Source organism: Danio rerio, chromosome 20 (genome assembly GCF_052040795.2).
Source record: "Danio rerio strain M-AB ecotype USA chromosome 20, GRCz13ab, whole genome shotgun sequence".
NCBI lineage: Eukaryota > Metazoa > Chordata > Actinopteri > Cypriniformes > Danionidae > Danio > Danio rerio.
Window position 1 is genome coordinate 3,004,202 of NC_141040.1, and position 21,975 is coordinate 3,026,176.

The following is a 21,975-nucleotide window of genomic DNA, read 5'->3' on the forward strand; positions in this document are numbered from 1 at the left end:
CACACCTGGTTACTTCATGCAGTTTTTTTCTGATTGGTTCGTTGTCTGATCATGAAAAGGACCGGTGCAAATGCTCTCTGAAATGCATTTGAGACTGATATAAGTAAAATGAGTTAACATGTAAGAGGGTGCTACATTAGAAGTGCTACATTAGACCATACTGGGGTTGTCATGTGTATCGAATTCGATACCATTCGGTACTGTAATTTTTAAAACCTGCATTTCCTACTAACATTTGAGCGCATACTTGGTGAGCGTGTGAACACAATGGCCAATCAATAGGCCCACACGGAATCTGCACGCGCAGATTCATAAACATTATGAACACATTATAAACATAAACATTATTTAAATAATATACTGCATATTTAATGCTTTAGGCTAGTGTTTAACAGCAGACGGTGCTTAAGGCTAGTTTTAATAGCAGACGGCCCTCTAGGCTAGTTTTTAAACAGTAGATTGCGCTCTAGGCTAGTATTAACAGCAGATGGCACTCTAGGCTAGTATTAACAGCAGAGGGCGCTATAGGCTAGTTTTTAACAGCAGACGGAGCTCTACGTTAGTGTTTGACAGTAGACGGCACTCTAGGGTAGTTTTAACAGCGGACAGCGCTCTAGACTAGTTTTAAAAGCAAACGGCACTCTAGGCTAGTTTTAACAGCAGACGGCGCTCTAGGCTAGTTTTAACAGCCGACGGTGTTCTAGGCTAGATTTAATTGCAGACAGCGCTCTTTGCTAGCTTTTACCTGCAGATGGTGCTCTAGGCTAGTCTTTAACTACGTGAGGAATCTACATGAGTTTTTAACAGCAGACAGCACTCTCGGCTAGTTTTTACAGCAGATGGCACTCTAGGCTAGTTTTTACAGCAGATGGCACTCTAGGCTAGTTTTTACAGCAGATGGAGCTTTAGACTAGTTTTTAACAGGAGACGGCACTCTAGACTAGTTTTGAACAGCAGACAGCGCTCTTGGCTAGATTTAACAGCAAATGGCGCTCTAGGCTAGTTTTTTTAACAGCAGACGGTGCTCTAGGCTAGTTGTAACAGCAGACTGAGATCTAGGCTAGTTTTAACAGCAGACGGTGGTACTCTAAGCTAGTTTTAACAGCAGGCGGCGCTCTAGGGCAGTTTTAACAGCAGACGGCGCTCTAGGGTAGTTTTAACAGCAGATGGTGCTCTAGACTAGTTTTAACAGCAGACGGCGCTCTAGGGTAGTTTTAACAACAGACGGAGCTCTAGTTTAGTGTTTAACAGCAGACGGCACTCTAGGGTAGTTTTAACAGCAGATTGCCTTTAGTTCAGTGTTTAACAGCAGACGGCACTCTTGGCTAGATTTAACAGCAAATGGCGCTCTAGGCTAGTTTTTTTAACAGCAGACGGTGCTCTAGGCTAGTTGTAACAGCAGACTGAGCTCTAGGCTAGTTTTAACAGCAGACTGTGGCACTCTAGGTTAGTTTTAACAGCAGACGGCGCTCTAGTTTTGTGTTTAACAGCAGACGGAGCTCTAGTTTAGTGTTTAACAGCAGATGGCACTATAGGGTAGTTTTAACAGCAGATGGTGCTCTAGACTAGTTTTAACAGCAGACGGCACGCTAGGGTAGTTTTAACAACAGACGGAGCTCTAGTTTAGTGTTTAACAGCAGACGACACTCTAGGGTAGTCTTAACAGCAGATGGTGCTCTAGTTTAGTGTTTAACAGCAGACGGAGCTCTAGTTTAGTGTTTAACAGCAGACGGAGCTCTAGTTTAGTGTTTAACAGCAGACGGAGCTCTAGGGTAGTTTTAACAGCAGACTGAGCTCTAGGGTAGTTTTAACAGCAGACTGAGCTCTAGGGTAGTTTTAACAGCAGATGGCGTTCTAGAGTAGTTTTAACAGCAGACGGTGCTCTGGGCTATTTTTTAGCTAACATTTAAGTGCATACTTGGTGAGCATGTGAACACAATGGCCGATCAGCAGTGTTTAATCTGTTGACGTTCCGTTAACATGAACGTTATTTATATAATATGCTGCATATTTAATCATAATAACCTAGCCTAAATTTGCATATCGTGCAGAATTTGAAGATCCATTTAGCAGAGACACATTTATGTAGGAAAGTGTGAATGGAAACGTTTTTACAAATCAGATCACTATCCGATCAGGGAAAATGCATTACATGAGCAGGGGTAAACATGCCCGCTGTGTCCATACTAAACACAATCAAATGATACTTCTGCAGCGTTCCTGTGTTTTGACAATTGCCGCTTAATTTAACATGGTGTACAGTCAACATATCTGGATTACTTTTATCTTAGTTGTTGTATCACATAATGCCTAAAGATTTATATCGGCATGTATAGTGGCGCACAATTAATCCTACTACTTTATTTCTTTAATACATTTTTACTTTCCATTTTTGTTTTGTATATAATGTAAAATGTGTGCTGGTAATTTAAAATGGACATTTCAATAAACTTTTAATATATGCCTTTGAGACGGTAGGTTTCCATGTAATGTAAATTATTTATAATTATCGTATGGAGAGGAAACCTGAAACTGTGTAGGGATTCTTTGTGTTAGTTTCTTTTGCTGTACTGAGGCACGTGAGATGCTGGTGTTTTCAGAGACTCGTTATATAAGCCAAGGAGCCGCGAACTTCACCTCCAGAGATGCCCTGAGAGTCATCAGCATTTTACGGTTTTATTTTGGCATATGTACACTAGACACATGGTGATATTCAATAATTCAGTTTACTGTGGTGATGAACATGCACATTATTGATATTATGGGTATTTCAAAAAGCAGTAAATAGTTATTTATTATCAACTTTCAGAGTGTTTTGAATATTCACATTATTTTCGCAGTGGTTTTCATGACAGCACCCAATGCATTATTTAAACAATTTAACTAAACTCACAATGAAAACTACAAAAGTTTTGATGAATCTCTTGGTTGATGCCTTTATTATGCATTAAAATCAAAAACTAAAATTAAAAACTAAACATTAAGTTGTATTTTTTTAAACTAACGTAAACATTGTAATCAATAATATAATAATAAATCTGCATCTGATCTTAATGTAGTAACATTACCTAATGATACCTTTTATTGGTGAGTTGTTGCATATTGTATCATCCTTTTGCAATTTAATTTGATTAAAACATTTGATTTCCATTAATATTTCTATTCCATAATACAATACAATAACAGCTATGATAATTAAAAATTAAACTAAAGTAATCTTTTTACAGCTTAGGTAAATATTGTGACTTGATATATTGTAATAAAAGCTTCAATTAATTAATAAAGTGTAATGTACGCACAGAAACTTAAGGATCAAAATAAGAAGTATTTTTAAATTAGTGTTTAACAGCAAATGGCGCTCCAGGGTAATTTTAACAGCAGATGGCGCTGTAGGCTAGTTTTTAACAGCAGACGGCCCTCTAGGCTAGTTTTAACTGCAGAGGGTGCTCTAGGCTATTTTTTTAAAAAAACAAATGGCGCTCTAAGCTCGTTTTAATTGCAGAATGCGCTCTTGGCTAGCTTTTACCTACAGATGGTGCTCTAGGCTAGTTTTTAACTACGCGAGTAATCTAAGTGAGCTTTTAACAGCAGACAGCGCTCTAGCCTAGTTTTAATGGCAGACTGTGTTCTATGCTAGATTTTAACAGCGGACATCGCTCTAGACTAGTTTTAACAGCAGACGGTGCTCTAGGCTAGTGTTTAACAGCAGACGGTGCTCTAGGCTAGTGTTTAACAGCAGACGGAGCTCTAGGCTAGTTTTTAACAGCAGACGGTGCTCTAGGCTAGTGTTTAACAGCAGACGGTGCTCTAGGCTAGTTTCTAACAGCAGACGGCGCTCTAGACTAGTGTTTAACAGCAGACGGTGCTCTAGGCTAGTGTTTAACAGCAGACGGTGCTCTAGGCTAGTGTTTAACAGCAGACGGTGCTCTAGGCTAGTGTTTAACAGCAGACGGTGCTCTAGGCTAGTGTTTAACAGCAGACGGTGCTCTAGGCTAGTGTTTAACAGCAGACGGCGCTCTAGGCTAGTTTTTAACAGCAGACGGCGCTCTAGGCTAGTTTTTAACAGCAGACGGGGCTTTAGGCTAGTTTTTAACAGCAGACGGCGCTCTAGGCTAGTTTTTAACAGCAGACGGTGCTCTAGGCTAGTTTTTAACAGCAGACGGTGCTCTAGGCTAGTTTTTAACAGCAGATGGTGCTCTAGGCTAGTTTTTTAACAGCAGATGGTGCTCTAGGCTAGTTTTTTAACAGCAGACATCACTCTAGGCTAGTTTTTAACAGGAAACGTCGCTCTAGGCTAGTGTTTTTAACAGTAAACTGTGCTCTAGGTTAGTTTTGGCTGCAGACAGCGTTCTATGTTAGTTTTAACAGCAGACGGCGCTCTAGGCTAGTTTTTATCAGCAGCGGAGCTCTAGACTAGTTTTTAACAGCAGACAGTGACCTAGGCTAGTTTTTAACAGCAGATGGCGTTCTATGCTAGTTTTTTTAACTGCAGATGGCACTCTAGGCTAGTGCTTAACAGCAGATGGCGCTCTAGGCTAGTTTTCACAGCAGGCCGCTCTAGGCATTTATTCCATGGGATTAATGTAAACTGCCCACTAAATCACTACCATTATAAATGATTGTTTTGCTTGTGTTCGCTACTTCTTCGCAAATATTTTGGAGCTTATTTAGTGAGTTGGTTAATCCTCATCAGCTCCTGGTGAAGCACATGTTGGTGTCCTCGAGATGAATGACTGAAAGTTCTGGTAACTGTCACGGAGTTGCTATGGTTATCATTTGTTTTGAACTGTTATAGAAACTAACTGGAATTACATGTGTTTATTGCTTAAAGCAATTTTTAGTGGCTTGCAACCAATCAGAATCAAGAATTTCAACAGACCATGTAATAATGTAGATTTCAACGGCAGAAATACCCTTCTTTTATTTCATGATCTTAAGGGCCAGACCCTCCACCAAACAGGCCATCCAAGCTTGTGGTTAACGTGTGTAATCTGAGAGCTCTGTGGGCAGCTGTGAACGCTGACATTGCCACACGAGCAAATGACCTCCGAGACTCTGCCCTGCTCTGCTTACCCTCAAATGTCTTGTTTTGGCTTGGTGAAAACATTTCGCCGTTGGTCTGATGATTAGAAAGTGTTATTTTGTCTAATAGTAAAGGGATTGTTCACCCAAAAATGACAATTTACTCTCCTTTATTATCTGCCTGAGATTTTATCCTCTGTTGAACAGAAGGTAAGATAGACTGAAGAATGTTGTAAACCTGTAATTATTAACTTCCATAGTATTTGTATTTCGTACTATTAGGTTAAGTAGTTACCAGTTTCTATCATTCTTCAAAATAGCTATTTTAATGTTCAACAAAATAAAACTTGGCAAACACTTTTTATTCATTATCCTCTCTCTGAATGTCTTGTTTAGCTTGGTGAAAATGTTTCGCCATTGTCTGTTGTTGATTAGGAAGTGTTATTTTGTCTAACATTAAAGGGATAGCTCACCCAAAATGTGAATTCTGTCATTATTTACTTATGCTATCATTCTATTTTTTTTGTTAAACACAAAACAAGTTATTTTGGCAATCGTACGGTGGCCAGGAAGTGCAAACAACATTACAAAGTGTGAAACACTTTTACGAAGCTCGACAAATTTACATTTTAAAAAACATTTTTACCTCTCATAAGACACAATGATATAGAAAAAACGATTTTACCAAGGACGAAACATTTACATTTTAGAAAAAAAATTAACAAGATGCAAAAATTTTTTACCATTCTCGAAACAAATTTACAATGACAGATTCTTTACGGAAAGGGAATTTAACACACACTGGAAGAGACGTGGAATATACCACATATCGTAAGTGACGCAGAATATACGATGCACCGGAAGTGACACGGAATGTACCACACACACCGGAAGTGATGCGGAATGTACCACACACACCGGAAGTGACACGGAATGTACCACACACACCGGAAGTGATGCGGAATGTACCACACACACCGGAAGTGATGCGGAATGTACCACACACACCGGAAGTGATGAGGAATGTACCACACACACCGGAAGTGACGCGGAATGTAACACACATCGTAAGTGACGCGGAATGTACCACACACACCGGAAGTGATGCGGAATGTACCACACACACCGGAAGTGACACGGAATGTACCACACACACCGGAAGTGACACGGAATGTACCACACACACCGGAAGTGATGCGGAATGTACCACACACACCGGAAGTGACACGGAATGTACCACACACACCGGAAGTGACACGGAATGTACCACACACACCGGAAGTGATGCGGAATGTACCACACACACCGGAAGTGATGCGGAATGTACCACACACACCGGAAGTGATGAGGAATGTACCACACACACCGGAAGTGACGCGGAATGTAACACACATCGTAAGTGACGCGGAATGTACGATGCACCGGAAGTGACACGTAATGTACCACACACCAGCAATGACGCGAAATGTACCACACACTGTATGGGACATGGAATGTGTACCATGCACCGGACGTGACATGGAATGTACCACACACTGCAAGTGACACAGAACGTACCACACACTGGAAAATATCAGCTTGTGTGTGACTTTGTAGACACAGGTTAGCACAAGTCCAAAGCCACAGGTTAACACGAGTCGACAACTTTAAAAATCATGGTTTGACCAACTGCGATAAGACATTAGCCCCTTTCACACATACAGGTCCTTTTTGAAAATACCGGTAAATTCGTTCTGGCTATTTTCCGGAAAGAGAAGTTGTAACATTACCGGCAATTTGCAGGAATGCTGCGCTGTGTGAATGCAGAAGGAAGATTCCCGTAATAAGCACGTGCACTTCTAGAACGTGCTGACGTGAGACGTCTGCTTTAGCCAATCACAACAGTCAGATGCATTTACGTCCGCGCGGTTTGTGAGGATAAAAGCCTTTGAATATTTTTCCAGACACATTTAGCTGCTAGAAGTTAGTCAGATAATGTTTATATGTTCTTCTTAATGCCAACTGTGTAAATAATCATCGATGAGATGCTTATAAGCCGTTGTTTGTTAACATTCAAGCTTTGCGTGTGCCTATGAGCGCCTGCACACGCATATATTATGAACATCTCGACATGTGAAAGTGATCCTGCGAAAGTTGTTCACAATATTGATCATCCACAGAGTTTGTAATTTAGTCAAATGTTTACAAATACAAGCGCAGCCGTTTAAAGCTCATTTGTGGTGAATGATGTCAGAATTTACCGGTGTTTTGGAATGGATGTGTGAATGCTCTTTTCCGGAAAATTTCCGTAACGTCCTCGCCTGTGTGAACAGCGCTTTTTTGAATATACCGGTAAAGTCGTTCCGGAAATTTTCCGGATATTTACCGGTATCACTGTGTGAAAGGGGCTATTGTTTTGCCATTTAGAGCTATTCTGAAAAAATATTAGCATTAGAGTATGTAGAAACATGTAAATGCGAGTACATGGAAACAAGTTAACATGAGTCCACAACCAAAGCACAGCAAATGTTGACTGAAAGATATCAAAACCGACCTCAATGTGTAATCCTGAATAGCTCAGTTAGATGGGTCGGTTGATACTCGTGCTGAACCCTTTGACTTGAGTTCGAATCCTGTTGATGACATGTCAATTATAATTATTTCTTTACATTAATTGTGGTTATGTACTGTTCTTCTACACAAATGTTAAAATCAATAGTGTTTACAATGACACTGACACAAAGTAATAATATTATTTATTTGGTATGTCTGTGTTTTGTTGCTGTGAAAAAGTGACAAAGCTGCCAATCTGCAAACCTGAATAGTTTACAGCTGGAAAGGGTCACCAGTCAAACCGTAACACCAGCTTCGTTCAGTGTACTTTTAAGAGTCCTCAAGCAGATGTTTACATCATGTAGACTTGACATCAAGTCCACGATTACAGCGTACCAGTGGCCCTCGTCAAATTATTGAACACATTGATGCAGAATGTCTGGTGTTTCCATTTGCTCTGCATCCCATAGAAACTCCAAACACCGACCACATAAAGCAAAACCGCGTTAAGCTGCTCATATGTCTGCCACAAAACGGGATAAACAACCCTCGACAGCAGTCCATGTTTGGTATTTATAAACTTTATTTACGCCATGTACTCCACAACATGAATTTTCCACACTTACCACCAACGACAACACTAATCATTTACATTTAGTCATTTAGCAGACGCTTTTATCCAAAGCGACTTACAAATGAGGACAAGGAAGCAATTTACACAACCATATCACCGCGTCACTTCCAGTGTGTGGTACATTCCCTTTCCGTAAAGTATCTGTCATTGTAAATTTGTTTTGTTTTTGGTAAAATCATTTTTACTATATATTTGTATCTTATGAATGGTAAAAATGTTTTACAAAATGTAAATTTGTCTCGAGCTTTTTAAAAATGTTTCACACTTTGTAAGGTTGTTTTGCACTTTCCAGCCACAGTACAACTTTTATGCATTGACTCCTTTAATAGATACCAGTTTCAAACATTCTTCAAAATATCTTAAGAGTCAAACAAAAAAAAGGTTGGGAACCTCTTGAAAGAGAGTAAATGGAGTAAATATTCATGTTAAGTAGCTTTCTCAGATTCACATGGTAATGATTAAAGTCATGATTGGTAATGGCTGGAAGTGAGGTTTTAATGTTTCTCTTTCTGTGTGTGTTTTCAGATTTGAGTGGGACAAACTTCTGGAGAATGTGCATTGTTTGATTATAAGTGTGACAAAGACTGATAAGCAGGAAGCTTATATACTCAGGTGAGTTACTGACTTGTCAGTACGTCTATCCACTGTAATCCTCCAGGCTTCTTAAAAGCCACTGTCTATCTCAACACCTTAAATTAAAATCAGCATGTTAAATAATATATATATAATTGAGGGGCCGTTGAAAATTCTACTATTTATAGGGGTGTGATGGGACTCGTATCCCACGAGACTAGACATGAGACATTTTTAGACTTCAAGAAATCTTCAGTGATAAAAATAAATGTTGAAATGTGTGTTTATTGCTGTTTTTTTAATAAACTGGAAAAACTGGTTCCACAAAATGAAGCTTTCTATAAATTATATGCTGTAAAAAACATGCAAACACTCCAAAATGCACCTCCATAAATTCAACTGTTAGGCAATTGTATAAAAAATAAATATAAATAAATAATATAATATATATAATATAAATAAAATAATATAAATAATAAATAATATAAATAAAAATGATAAGTGCATCATAAGAAGAGGATTACATTGCCACACAACTGTGTTTAAGCCCCTTGTAAACTGATTTTTTGCGTAATAGGCCCTCTTTAAGAGAATGCTTAGTACTCAATGAAATATATCCCTGGCTAACTGCTGGACGGACACCGTGAGAATGAAACCTTGGCACTGAATGTTTACACCGCAGCACTGATACATCACTAATGCGCTATTAAATGAGCGTAGAGTCACAACTGATAAGCACACAGTAGCGCTTCAGCTGGAGAGATACTGAAGAGCTGATAAGAGCAGCATGAAAGGCATCAGTGACATTCACACAGTCATGCGGAGAGTCATTCAGACGCAGCGTCATGCTTGTGGAGAACCGCTCATGCTAAGCGCTACGCTAAGCCCTTTATTATGTCTGAGACCAAGGGTCAAAGGGAGAGTTCAGCTCAAAGCTATTCTTATCTTCTGGAAACAACGAATAGGCATTGACCTGGGTCACAGTGTCTTCTTGGTTTCTGCATCAAATTACACTTACAGAGTGATTATTATGTAGAGAGAGGGCATATTTTATACAGGTAATGTTTCACATAGCTTTTGTGCAAATCAAGCGTCAAAGTGTGGCTGAACGGATGTTCCGTCTCTTCAGTCATGCAGCACGAATGAGACAGAGGACTTTTAATATGGCATTTGTTTCTCTTGGCTTTCAAGAAATATCATATTATCAGTCTCTCCAGGAATTTGAGAGTCCAGTGGTTTTCCAGATCAGAAAGTCAATATTGCAAAACACTAGATTTGAAGCACACAGTGCCATGAGCAATGAGAAAATCCATCACAAAAGCAGTCATTTTAGGTTAGAGAATTATAAAAAAAGTTTAAAAGCATTAATAATAAAAATTTAAACCACTGTGCATTTTAAAGCATACATTTGGCAGATCATTCTTTGATGTGTTGTACAGCTCTAATGTAGTAGGAGCACGTCAAAGTTAAGTGATACACAAATGCTGTATTTTTGTTTTGTTCTGCTGCTGAAGCATCTAAAAATTCCTTAACATTAAAACCAAAAATAGTATTTAATGTTAAACTTAATTTTATCAACATAAGTGATCACCAAAACAATGCCGTACAGTGGCTTCTGTAGTCATCCTTGAATGAAAAACTGTTTTTATTTTAAAGTTCAAGGGAATTGTTTTTCAAAATGTGTACACATCGTTGTTATTGGTTGTAGAAAATTAATACAGGGAGCAAATGGTAGAAAAATAAAACCATCATGATTTTGTCATTATGAAATGATATGATAAATGTGAGCCTGGTCTACAAAACTTAATATTAATATAACCTTCACTGTGTTTTGGCTGAGATTCTACAAGTTGAAGTTTTCTTATATTTATCAAAAATATTTCTTATATTTATCAAAGTTAATTTACACAATGTCTTCATGAAACAACCCTTACTTAAAATCAACATGGAAGTTAGGACCTACATCTGATTGAAACGGCCCTGAAATGAGAAAATAAATGCAGGTCGGTGCGTGATTGCGTCCTTGGGGCCGTTTGGATCATTTTAAGATTGGTGTTGCTAACAAAATTAAGATTAATGAATGGACAAAAGCAAGAAATGCAGTAATAGCCCCACCCTAAAGGACTGATAACCCCTCCCTAAAGTATTGATAGCCCCACCCTAAAGGAATTGATAGGTCTGTAATAAAGGACTGATAGCCCCTCCTAAAGGATTGATAGCTCTGCCGTAAATGATTGATAGCCCCGCCCTAAAGGACTAATAGCCCTGCCCTAAATGACTGATAACCCCACCCCAAAGGACTGTTAGCCCCGCTCTGAAGGACTAATAGCCCCACCCTAAATGAATGATTGCCCCACCCTAACTGACTGATAGCCCCGCCCTAAAGGACTAATAGCCCTGCCCTAAATGACTGATAACCCCACCCCAAAGGACTGATAGCCCCGTTTTGAAGGACTAATAGCCCCACCCTAAATGAATGATTGCCCCACCCTAACTGATTGATAGCCCCACCTTAAAGGACTAATACCTCCACCCTAAAGAACTGATAGCCCCGACCTAAAGGACTGATAGCCCTGCCCTAAATGACTAATAACCCCACCCCAAAGGACTGATAGCCCCACTCTGAAGGACTAATAGCCCCACCCTAAATGAATGATTGCCCCGCCCTAACTGACTGATAGCCCCACCTTAAAGGACTAATACCTCCACCCTAAAGAACTGATAGCCCCGCCCTAAAGGATTGATAGCCCCGCCCTAAAGGACTAATAGCCCTGCCCTAAATGACTGATAACCCCACCCCAAAGGACTGTTAGCCCCGCTCTGAAGGACTAATAGCCCCACCCTAAATGAATGATTGCCCCACCCTAACTGACTGATAGCCCCGCCCTAAAGGTCTGATAGCCCTGCCCTAAATGACTGATAACCCCACCCCAAAGGACTGATAGCCCCGCTCTAAAGGACTAATTGCCCCACCCTAAATGAATGATTGTCCCACCCTAACTGACTGATAGCCCCACCTTAAAGGACTAATACCTCCACCCTAAAGAACTGATAGCCCCGCTCTAAATGACTGATAGCCTCTTCCTAAAGGGCTGATGGCTCTTCCCTTAATGATTGATAGCCCCTCCCGTAATGATTGATAGCCCCACCCCAAAGGACTGATAGCCCCTCCCTAAATGATTGATAGCCCCACCCCAAAGAACTGATAGCCCCTCCCTAAATGATTAATAGCCCTGCCTTAAATGTATTCCATGTGACCAGAAGTGTAGAAACGTTGTTTTTGAGGGGGGGGAGAAGGTTATGCTTTTTGAATTAAAGATTATGGGGTCAAATTAATTTTGACAAAATAATGAAGTGCACAGAAACATCCCTTATAACAAGCACTACTATATACAGGAACATTTAGATTTAATGCCAACTTAAATATTCCTATTATGCTTGGCTTAAAATAAAAATAATTTTGACCCACACAATGTAATGTCAAAAATATTCCCGTGTAAAGGAAGAAATGTTGTGTTCGGGTTCATAAATATTCATGTTCTGTGTGACTTTAACATTTAACAGCATTGATGATGGGAGAGATTAACCCTTTCTGCTTGTGTGTTTGTGTCTGTCAGTGAGAGTAGCATGTTTGTCTCCAAGAGACGTTTCATTTTGAAGACATGCGGAACCACCCTCTTACTGCAGGCACTGGTGCCACTGCTGGAGCTGGCTCGCGAGTACTGCGGCTTTGATGCCATCGAGGTACCAGACACATACTTTAGAAGCTCTGACAGCAACACATCACCTTAATGAGGTCATGTGTTTTTAACGATCACACTGTAGAGAGTTACCAACTATAGTTTGCATGATGCCATCATTTATAGATCATTCATTGTTGCTATTCTGTGTTATTACAAAATAGTGCTGGGTGATTAATCGAGGAAAGTAACTAGTAATCCTCCTGCAGCTTTACTACAGGAGAGTCATAGTTCACTGATAAGCTACTGAAATTGCATTTTTAATCACAGATAATTTAATCAGTCCATAATGACATATAGATAAGCATTCTGTGATAATGACAGCAAGTAAGTGTTTGCAGCTTCTCTGTGAACTACAGCTCTGTGTTCAAGTATGCTGCATGTGAAAGACCAAATATATTAATGTGCTTTTACTACAAACTCACTTTAGAACTGCAGTCGAGTGTCTGAAATGATTCCTTCTGTGGGATGGTTTTGTAGTCGTGTGTTTATTTTCAGTGAACCAGTAGCCATCTTTCCATCCACTGATGTTTATGTACAATTTGGATCATGGCATACATTTCAGCATGTGCATCAAAAAAGTCATGTGTTTTGAGTTCAGAATGTGTATGTACTTTGCAGACATGTTTCTAGCACATTGTAAAACATCTGAAGTGTTGTTTGTTTATGTTGTTGAGAAAGGCTGTCTCTCAATATCAAGTACGTAAAGTTCGGACTCGGAAGTGCCAAGTTCAGACTTCGAAGAACGAACTACCAAGGATGCGAGGACACAAGTCGGGTACTTGTGGAATGAAACGGCTGTGTACTTTTGTAACGTCACACACCTCATCATGGATTCATCGGTTTCACTGTACACTAACAATAAAATCATTAATTACATAAAGCACGGTCTTATAATTAATAACAGGGCTCGAAATTGCAACCATTTTGGTCTTTAAGCTGTGCGACCTCAATATATTTGGGAGCATTTGTGGGACTGCATATAATGGTTGGAGTGCGACCTGTTTTTTTTATTTCTAAAAACGAGCTGAATCGCTCTTCCCTGCCGCTATATTGGTTCATATTAGCTGTCAATCACTCAAGACTTTCCGCTGTCAGATGACAGGGAGGGAGCTTTTGTTACCGCGGGGAATGCAAATGGCTGAAGAGTGAAAAGTACACAGAATCTCGATGCGCTGCATGCACTGCGTGTTCAGCCAACACAATCTCACGGCAATTCGAAACTTTTTCATATGTTTCCTCGTGAGATCAGGCTGCAACAGCGCAAATGTCCGCTAAAACACTATCGCCAAAGAAGCTTGCGTTTACCGAGTTTAAACTGATGCGGGTTATAACAAAGAACAATATTGCGCCGGTGGTCATCGGGAGAATCCTGCTCTGCCCCCTTCATATTGGGTCGGCTGACTCGCATGCTTTTTAAAAAATTGTAATAGTATAAATATATCACTTAAATGTGGAGTAAAATGGGTTATTCACCTTTATTTTATTTGTGTAGCGCTTTTACAATGTAGATTGTGACAAAGCAGCTTCACATAAAAGATCATAGTAAATTGGAACGGTGTAGTTCAGTATTTACTGTTTAAGTTCAGCTCAGTTCAGTGTGGTTTATTATTAGTCACAATTGAGGGCCTAAACACTGAGCAGCAAATTCATTGATGCGTAGCTCTACCGATCCCAAACCCTTCAAGCTAGTGGCGACAGCGGAGAGGGAAAAAAACTTCACCAATTGGCGAATGTGAAGAAAAAAAACCTTGTGAGAAACCAGACTCAGTTGGGCACGACCATTTTAATTTCTCTGTTGGCTAAACATCTTGTGCAGAGCTGCAGTCTCCGTTGCGGAGGCAGGAAGCTTGGCCTCAGCGAAGACTCGTCTGTCCTTGAAGCGTCACAGGAATCAGTCTCGTGCTCTCCACTCCTCCATGACCACCACAGCAGCTGCTCAGGATACGGCCTGGTCCAGGATATGGACACCTTGGGATCATCTCGTCGCTGGTTATTATACACAGACTCTTGTCTTTTTTTTTTAATCAAATTTAATAAACTATAATGGATATACTGTACAAGACGTACACAATTTGAAATAAAGTTAACGTTAAGTAATTTGGTAAACAGACAAACCTTGTACAACACGGTAACATATTTAAAGACAATTATTAAAGGTAACAAAATAACACTGAAAGAATATTACACCTGAGAACAAATAATAGATTTAAAAGACCAAAAACTGTCCGTTAGATATGCGCTCAATGTACTAAATATTATGTTTTAACTACAATGGACAGATGCAATCCAGCTGTACATCCGTGATGGACTGGCTGAAGCTGCTCCCGGTGGGGGAGGTAATGACGAAGCTTCCGCTGACAGTCTGAGGCACGTCGCCAAATATGCGCTATCTTTATAACCAAGTTTAAAACAACTTCATTCTCACCTGAAAAACTCCTAAACCTTAAATTTGCAACACAACAAAGGAGTATTTTTAAAACCGTGTGGGTTTTCTCCTCTGTCATTAGCTTTCGCTGGTTACGCTGCAATGCATTCTAGGATACCTGTGCTTTGTAAGTTTGCACAAGTCACCTCTCGAAGCATCTTTGGCAAAAGGGGCGGAGCAAGTACACATCTTGGAATTTTATCTGTATTTGACAAGATGTGAACTTTGAATTGGAACAGTCCTTCGGCGACGGTTGATGACGTTTCAAGAGGACAAATAGGAACGCGTATTGAGAAACAGCCATAGACCATTTCAATGTGGTGATGCCATTGGCCCATGAACATTTCTTGCTTGTTGTCAAACTGTTTTAATAACTGTAACAAGAGGCAAGTCAATCATATCTCAACATTGAAACAGCTGTCATAACATTATCAATCTGTTTAGGATTATTGGGAGCTATGAAAATCAACTCTAAAACAGGAAATACGTTAGGACCATTGTTATTGTTTACATCCCTCAAAATGGTCTATTCCAGTTTTGTGCATGTCTAATTTGCCACCTTGGATGGAATCACTGCTAATGAAAGCAGTTACATCTTCTGTTCATGATGCAGTGCTATGCAGGCTCATGTGCACCTTCAGAGGAACTTTCTCATCACAGAACTGTGCTTTCCTGACAAGATGTGCATGACAATCACAGCTTTGCTCAATCGCTTTTGAGGTTTCACTTAGATTAATCGCCCAGCACTATTACAAAACAGGTTTAATCTTAGTCATGAAATAGCCACAAGTTGCTGATTTCTGAAAATGTGACTTGATCATCCTTATTTACTTTCAGAATTTCTTCTATTCTCGCAAAAATTTTATGAAGCCCACCCATCAAGAGTTCCCTCACCGCAACTTCCAGGAGGAAGTCGAGTTCCTCAGCCAGATTTTTCCAAGTATGTGATCATAACCATGAGATGCAGCTAAGTGTGACTGCAATAACTGCATGTTTTTTTGTCCCCGTTTTAGTTTTTTCCTAATCATATTCTCTTGTGTTCATCTGCAGATGGAGCAGCCTACTGTATGGGACGTCTGAACTCAGACTGCTGGTGAGGCATTTTACATCTGCTAATAGCAGGGATGTCAAACTCAATTCCTGGAGGGCCGCAGCCCTGCACAGTTTAGTTCCGGTCACACGAGAGTTTGATCATACGATATTCTTTCGTGCGGCGCTGCGAAAAGGGGTGGGGTCAAACAAGAGGATTAGACATTAAAAAAAAAGCGAGCGATTGGGCCGTATTTTAAATTTCTGTCTAGAGAGGTCATGTTTTGATCCTCGATGCAGTCAAGGGATGCGATTTCGCTTGACGCTCTACCTTGCTTTTCCGGTCTGACCCATTCACGTGCGTATGAATGGAAGTCTATGGGGAGAAAAATCCAATGTGACCGCAGCTTTGGTAATTTCTATAGTAATCAAATTCACATTCAAAAGGGTAAAATTAGCCATTAGGTGTACGCACGGATCTGCACCATGGAATACTCGTGATAATTTACATTTAGTCATTTAGCAGACGCTTTTATCCATAGCGACTTACAAATGAGGACAAGGAAGCAATTTACACAACTATAAGAGCAACAATGAATAAGTGCTGTAGGCAAGTTTCAGGTATGCAAAGAAAGTGTAAGAAGCAAAACATTAGTAATTATTATTTTTTTATTATTAATGTAGTTAGTGGAAGGGTCAGAGAGGGAATTGCAGATTAGGAAGTGAAGTGGAGAGTAAATAGTTGAGTTTTTAGTCGTTTCTTGAAGACAGCGAGTGACTCTGCTGTTCTGATGCAGTTAGGGAGTTCATTCCACCAACTGGGCAGATTGAACGCGGGAGTTCGGGAAAGTGATTTCTTCCCTCTTTGGGATGGAACCACGAGGCGACGTTCATTCACAGAACGCAAGTTTCTGGAGGGCACATACATCTGCAGAAGTGAGAGCAGATAAGAAGGAGCAAAGCCAGAAGTCGCTTTGTAAGCAAACATCAGAGCTTTGAATTTGATGCGAGCAGCAACTGGCAGCCAGTGCAAACGGATGAGCAGCGGAGTGACATGTGCTCTTTTAGGTTCATTAAAGACCACTCGTGCTGCTGCGTTCTGAAGCAGCTGAAGAGGTTTGATAGAGTTAGCTGGAAGCCCGGCTAGTAGAGAGTTGCAGTAGTATTGAGATGATTGACAGTCAATGTAACCAAGCAAAAGAAGGGTCAATTCACATAGTAGTATGTGCCAAAGCTTGCATGTTCTTCTGTTAAACACTTAAAAGTATGTGTTTTTTCTTTATACTTTTAGGACGTAGTATAAAGAAGAAAATGTGATTTAAATATTTTCAATTAGGTTAACTATAATCTATGAATTCTAACTGAATTTATATTCAACACACAATGTATTCTGGGTAGTATTAGCTGTTAACGTACACTCATATCTGCCCTTCTAATTTCTACCCAAAACAGTAGAGTATCCGGGTAAGTTTTGGATGCTCATTTCAACATACTGTGATTTGGGACATTCAAATTCTATTTTCCAACTACTATTTAGGAGGGATGGTATGCAAATTGAGGTACAGTAACGGTTTTTGAAATCGTAATATTCAATTGGATGTGTATTTGAGGTTGAGGTAGGGTTGTCACGATACTGGAAATCGGTACCAATCAATACTGACGTTTTTAAAACGATCATTTCTCACTAAACAGCACTGATTTGCTATTGTGTTCACATGTTCAACAGAAATGACTGTGATTGGCTGTGAAGCTCATCAGTTCACCGAACTCATCGCTGTTTACTGATTGTAACCACAGATACAGGGACACTGGAGCATTTTAAAGTCACGTCGATCAGCTGGTTTGTCTATAAGCTGACATACGAGCGATCTGCTGATGAATCACGGCTTTAAAACGCTCTAGTGTTCCTGTATCTGTGGTTACACTCAGTAAACAGCGATGAGTTCGGTGAACTGATGAGCTTCTCGGCCAATCACAGTCATTTCTGTTGAGCACGTCAACACAATAGCAAATCAGCGCTGTTCAGGAACGTGCTCAACAGCACTCAAATGTCAGCAGGAAATGGACGTTTTTAAAACTTGAGTATCGATTAAGGCTGTGTTGGTCTCTGTGCTGCAGGTATTTGTTTACGCTGGAGCTGCCGGAGTTCTGGGAGAATAAGCAGGCGGACCAGACACTAGAAGTTCTGATGAGTGACCTCGACCCAGCTGTGATGGACCAGTTCTACATGAAAGACGGTGTTTCTGCTAATGATGTCACTCGTGTATGTACCTTTCACCCAGTCATTTACTCTCCCTTCACTTGTTCCAAACCTGCTTGAGTTTCAAAACTGAAGACCGCTGAAAACACTTTGGGTCATTTCATTAGTTTAAATTACTAAAATAAACTTGCCTACAAAGCTACATTAATTCAACTGTTCTGTATAAATCCGTTCTGATTTTTTTTAATCAGATCAATTCGCATAAACTTATATGGTGTCTAACTTATATTATTTTAAACGTTCATGTTTTTGCATTTAACATTTTTTAAATAAAGCTAAAAAGGCCCTGCTTGACGAATTTAAACATATTTAATTTGCATTTAATATGCTTTGAGATTTATATTGATTTAAAGTTGTATTAAATTAATACTTAATTCAATTGCCTATTGAGTAATAGTTACGGGATAATAGTATATGCGATATCCATATCGCAGAGAAGTGTGATGAATTATTTTTAATGTTTATCCAAATCTGACCAATCAGACGAGATCTTTACCCCACCTCTCCAGGTGCTATTATCTGAATCTAGAGCTAAAATAAACTATAAAATCTGAATTTCTGCTGAGGTGTTCAGTCATTGGTGTTTTAAAGTCTAAATATTTGCACCTTGACACTTTTCTGCGCTAATTAAATTTATAAAACTATTACCTGTTTATTATACATAATATATGTATATTTTATGATCTTAACATGAATATATATTCATTTAAATTGTTGATAAAATAGCATTAAGCAAGTTAGTTAGATTGTAAGATCAGTATCGTTATCACAACACTTAAGAGCAACATGGCATCCCAGTATCATGCAGCCCTAATTAGGAAAGTAATTTACATACCACTTTAACCTCTTAAACTCTGCTGTTATTTTGGGATTTCCGCCTGGATTTTGCCAACCCAAATTTAAAAGCTTCCCAAATCCACATGCAGAGGTGTAAATGCAAAAAAAAAGTTGGTATCATTTTAAAGAAAACCCTTTGAATTTTCATAAAACACTAATAAAAGTGTTTAAAATATCTTTATATGTCGTCTGTGTTATAATAAACACCTAAAAAAGAGGCACTTTTTGTATTTCTTTTTTATAAACTCAAATTTGAAAGTGTGCCTTTTTAAGTGTGGTCTAGCGTGCTGTAATTAATTTTGGTGGTTCCTGCACATGTCTGTAATCATAGGAAAAAAGAAAAATGTCTCTACCATAATCTATGCAAAAGTTACTGTATTCCAACTGATGAGAGGTGCTGTACAAGCCACAGAGAGCGATCATTGTTTTCATATTTCACTTTTCTTTTGTTTGATCAAACATAATTCACTGTGTTTGAACCACGTCAGACATATAAAAGGATTACTTATGCACATCACCTCAAAAACAGAAGAGAAATGACCCTGAAGCACACAGCATAAGGTAAGAGATGACAGCTGTCTGTGCTATCTGGGGCTGCTTAGTGATCATGAATGTATTGTTGTCACTTCAACGCTATGGAAACACCGCGATTCATTCGGCAGCTGTTTGATATGTGAATATAATTCAGTAAAACAAATACTAGAACCGTATGAGCACCGGCAAGAGCTTTCATTTGAGCTATAACTTGTACATGTCATATAAAAAAATATGAAAATGAACCAATGTTCAATACCCAGCTCGGGTCTCCAAAATACTGTGTATTTGAGTGTAAATAACTTTTGTGCAGTAGAATAAAAACCAAAATGATGCACATGTGCATAACGTATATATTCTACACTTTCAAACGAAACTGCGGAGTGTAACTGGTTAATGAATTTCTAAGTGATATAAGTATCTGACCTAACATTGATGATGAAAATCTCCATCTGAATGTATTGTTTCTAACATTGTTTCCCGTGACCTGTGCCGTCTCTCCAGATGAGTGGAATTCGTGACCTGATTCCAGGTTCAGTGATTGATGCCACGATGTTCAACCCTTGTGGATACTCCATGAATGGAATGAAAACAGATGTAAGGGTGCCGCCTGCTTAGACTGTTAAAGACATGTTATCTAAAGTTCCTGCTTAATTAAGACGGCTTCTCCTCAGGGAACTTACTGGACGATTCACATCACCCCTGAACCAGAGTTCTCCTATGTCAGCTTTGAAACCAACCTCTCCCAGACATCCTACGATGAGCTGATCTGCAGAGTCGTGGACGTCTTCAAACCAGGGAAATTTGTGACTACGCTTTTCGTCAACCAGGTACATCATTGCACAGCTTCAATATAGGGCCAGGTTTAAGTACATTTGACCACATGAATACATCTCCGCTAAACAGACATGCCATATGCAAATTTAGCTAGGTTATGTTGACTAAAGCAGTGCGCCTCAACCACGTTCTTGGAGGACCACCAGCTCTGCACATTTTCCATGTCTCCTTAACCAAACACTCCTAATTCAGATCATCAGCTCACTAGCAGAGACTGAAACACCTGTAATGGGTTTGACAGACAAAGAAGGCATTGGCTGAGTCCGAAACCGCCTACTACTCAGTAGGTACTGCATATTAATTTAAACGTACTCAGCCGTTAGAAAACTACGCTCTATACAGTATGAATGTAAGCAGTATGAAAGAAACTCAGACGTACTACATCCACCATTTTGTCATGATCACGTGACCTATCCGCTTCAGTTGCATCGCTTCACTCCCATTCATGAATTCTCTCGCGGTGCATCAAGGAATATATATAAATATATGATCTACACGAGCTCAATTTTTGCGAGTGTGTATAAAATTGTTGCTTTGGGACCAGTTTTTTTGCAATATGTTCACTGCATGCACATATTTAAGACGACATTCACGCAAAATTGCACCTAAAAATACGAAACGCAGCGCTCGGAAATAGTTTAAAACAGTCGGCATTTCAACTTGCTGCAGTAAACAAAACCTGCAATGCCTGCTCCGCCTTAAAGCTCTCCTGATTGGCCCTCTGCTCTTGAACTGAATGCGCATAAATTATTGAATATCAGCTGTCAATCACTCAGCCAATGCCTTCCTTCAAATGACAGGGAGCTACAGCCACAAATGTAAAGGTCTGGGAACGAGAGAATGAAAATAACACTGACAGATTTTATTTTAGAAACCACCTAAAGTTACAAATAACGGCCCATTTTACCCTTATTGGGTGAACTGTCTCAAATTTAAGTTCCAAAGTATTCCACAATTTAAGTTGAGATGTCATATTGTTTTTTTTTAATTAGCACAATGGATTTAAATGTGAAAAAGTACATACAGCATATATAAATGTAATTTACCGTAGTTGTTAGGTGCTGGAAAAGCATAAAAATGCACGTTTGAAAGTGCTGGAATTTGAAGTTGGAAAAGGTGTAAGAACCCTGTAAATGTTTTCTGCTGCTCGCGCCACTCGCTTAATGTCAGGTGACTCGCGCTCTGCGCAGCCTTCAACTGCAGCTCGTGCTGTATTGAACAGATGCACGTCACTTCAGAACTATAGGGGACGCTTTTCGACTAAACTAAATTTATTTTTGATGTCTAGGGGTGTCACGATTTAGATTTTTAATCGAAATCGATCGAAATTTATGCTCAATTTTGATTATCGAATCAAAAAATAGAATCGTCGATGCTGCCACGCCCCCATGTCACGTCAGCTTGGCTTGTCAAGCGGAAAAAAAACAGGCTTGTTGAAGTGCTTGTTGAACTGCAGAAGCAGGAGACCCGTCGACAGAGCTTAAACCCTCTCCTCTTTCAATGAAGTCGCCGGTGTGGAAGCATTTTGGATTTCCAGTGAGTTATGTTG

At 39.6% G+C, this 21,975-nt stretch overlaps 2 protein-coding genes across 14 annotated transcripts in view; one reads left to right on the forward strand and one right to left on the reverse strand.

Moving 5' to 3' along the window:
- The window catches only part of ppil4 (peptidylprolyl isomerase (cyclophilin)-like 4), an 892,903-nt gene that overhangs the window by 841,167 nt on the left and 29,761 nt on the right, over positions 1-21,975 (reverse strand). The gene's annotated exons all lie outside the window — the stretch shown is intronic.
- Positions 1-21,975, forward strand: part of amd1 (adenosylmethionine decarboxylase 1) — a 30,661-nt gene that overhangs the window by 2,573 nt on the left and 6,113 nt on the right. For 12 of the 13 annotated variants that reach the window (XR_015518030.1, XR_015518032.1, XR_015518036.1 and 9 more), the window contains 7 exon segments: positions 8,714-8,800; positions 12,379-12,505; positions 15,767-15,869; positions 15,980-16,022; positions 18,077-18,221; positions 20,094-20,186; positions 20,264-20,419. Coding sequence is in view for 3 of the 13 variants with exons in the window: in NM_001161601.1 (NP_001155073.1) it covers positions 8,714-8,800; positions 12,379-12,505; positions 15,767-15,869; positions 15,980-16,022; positions 18,077-18,221; positions 20,094-20,186; positions 20,264-20,419 (754 nt within the window). In the remaining 10 variants the exon portion in view is untranslated. 13 annotated transcript variants of the gene reach the window in all.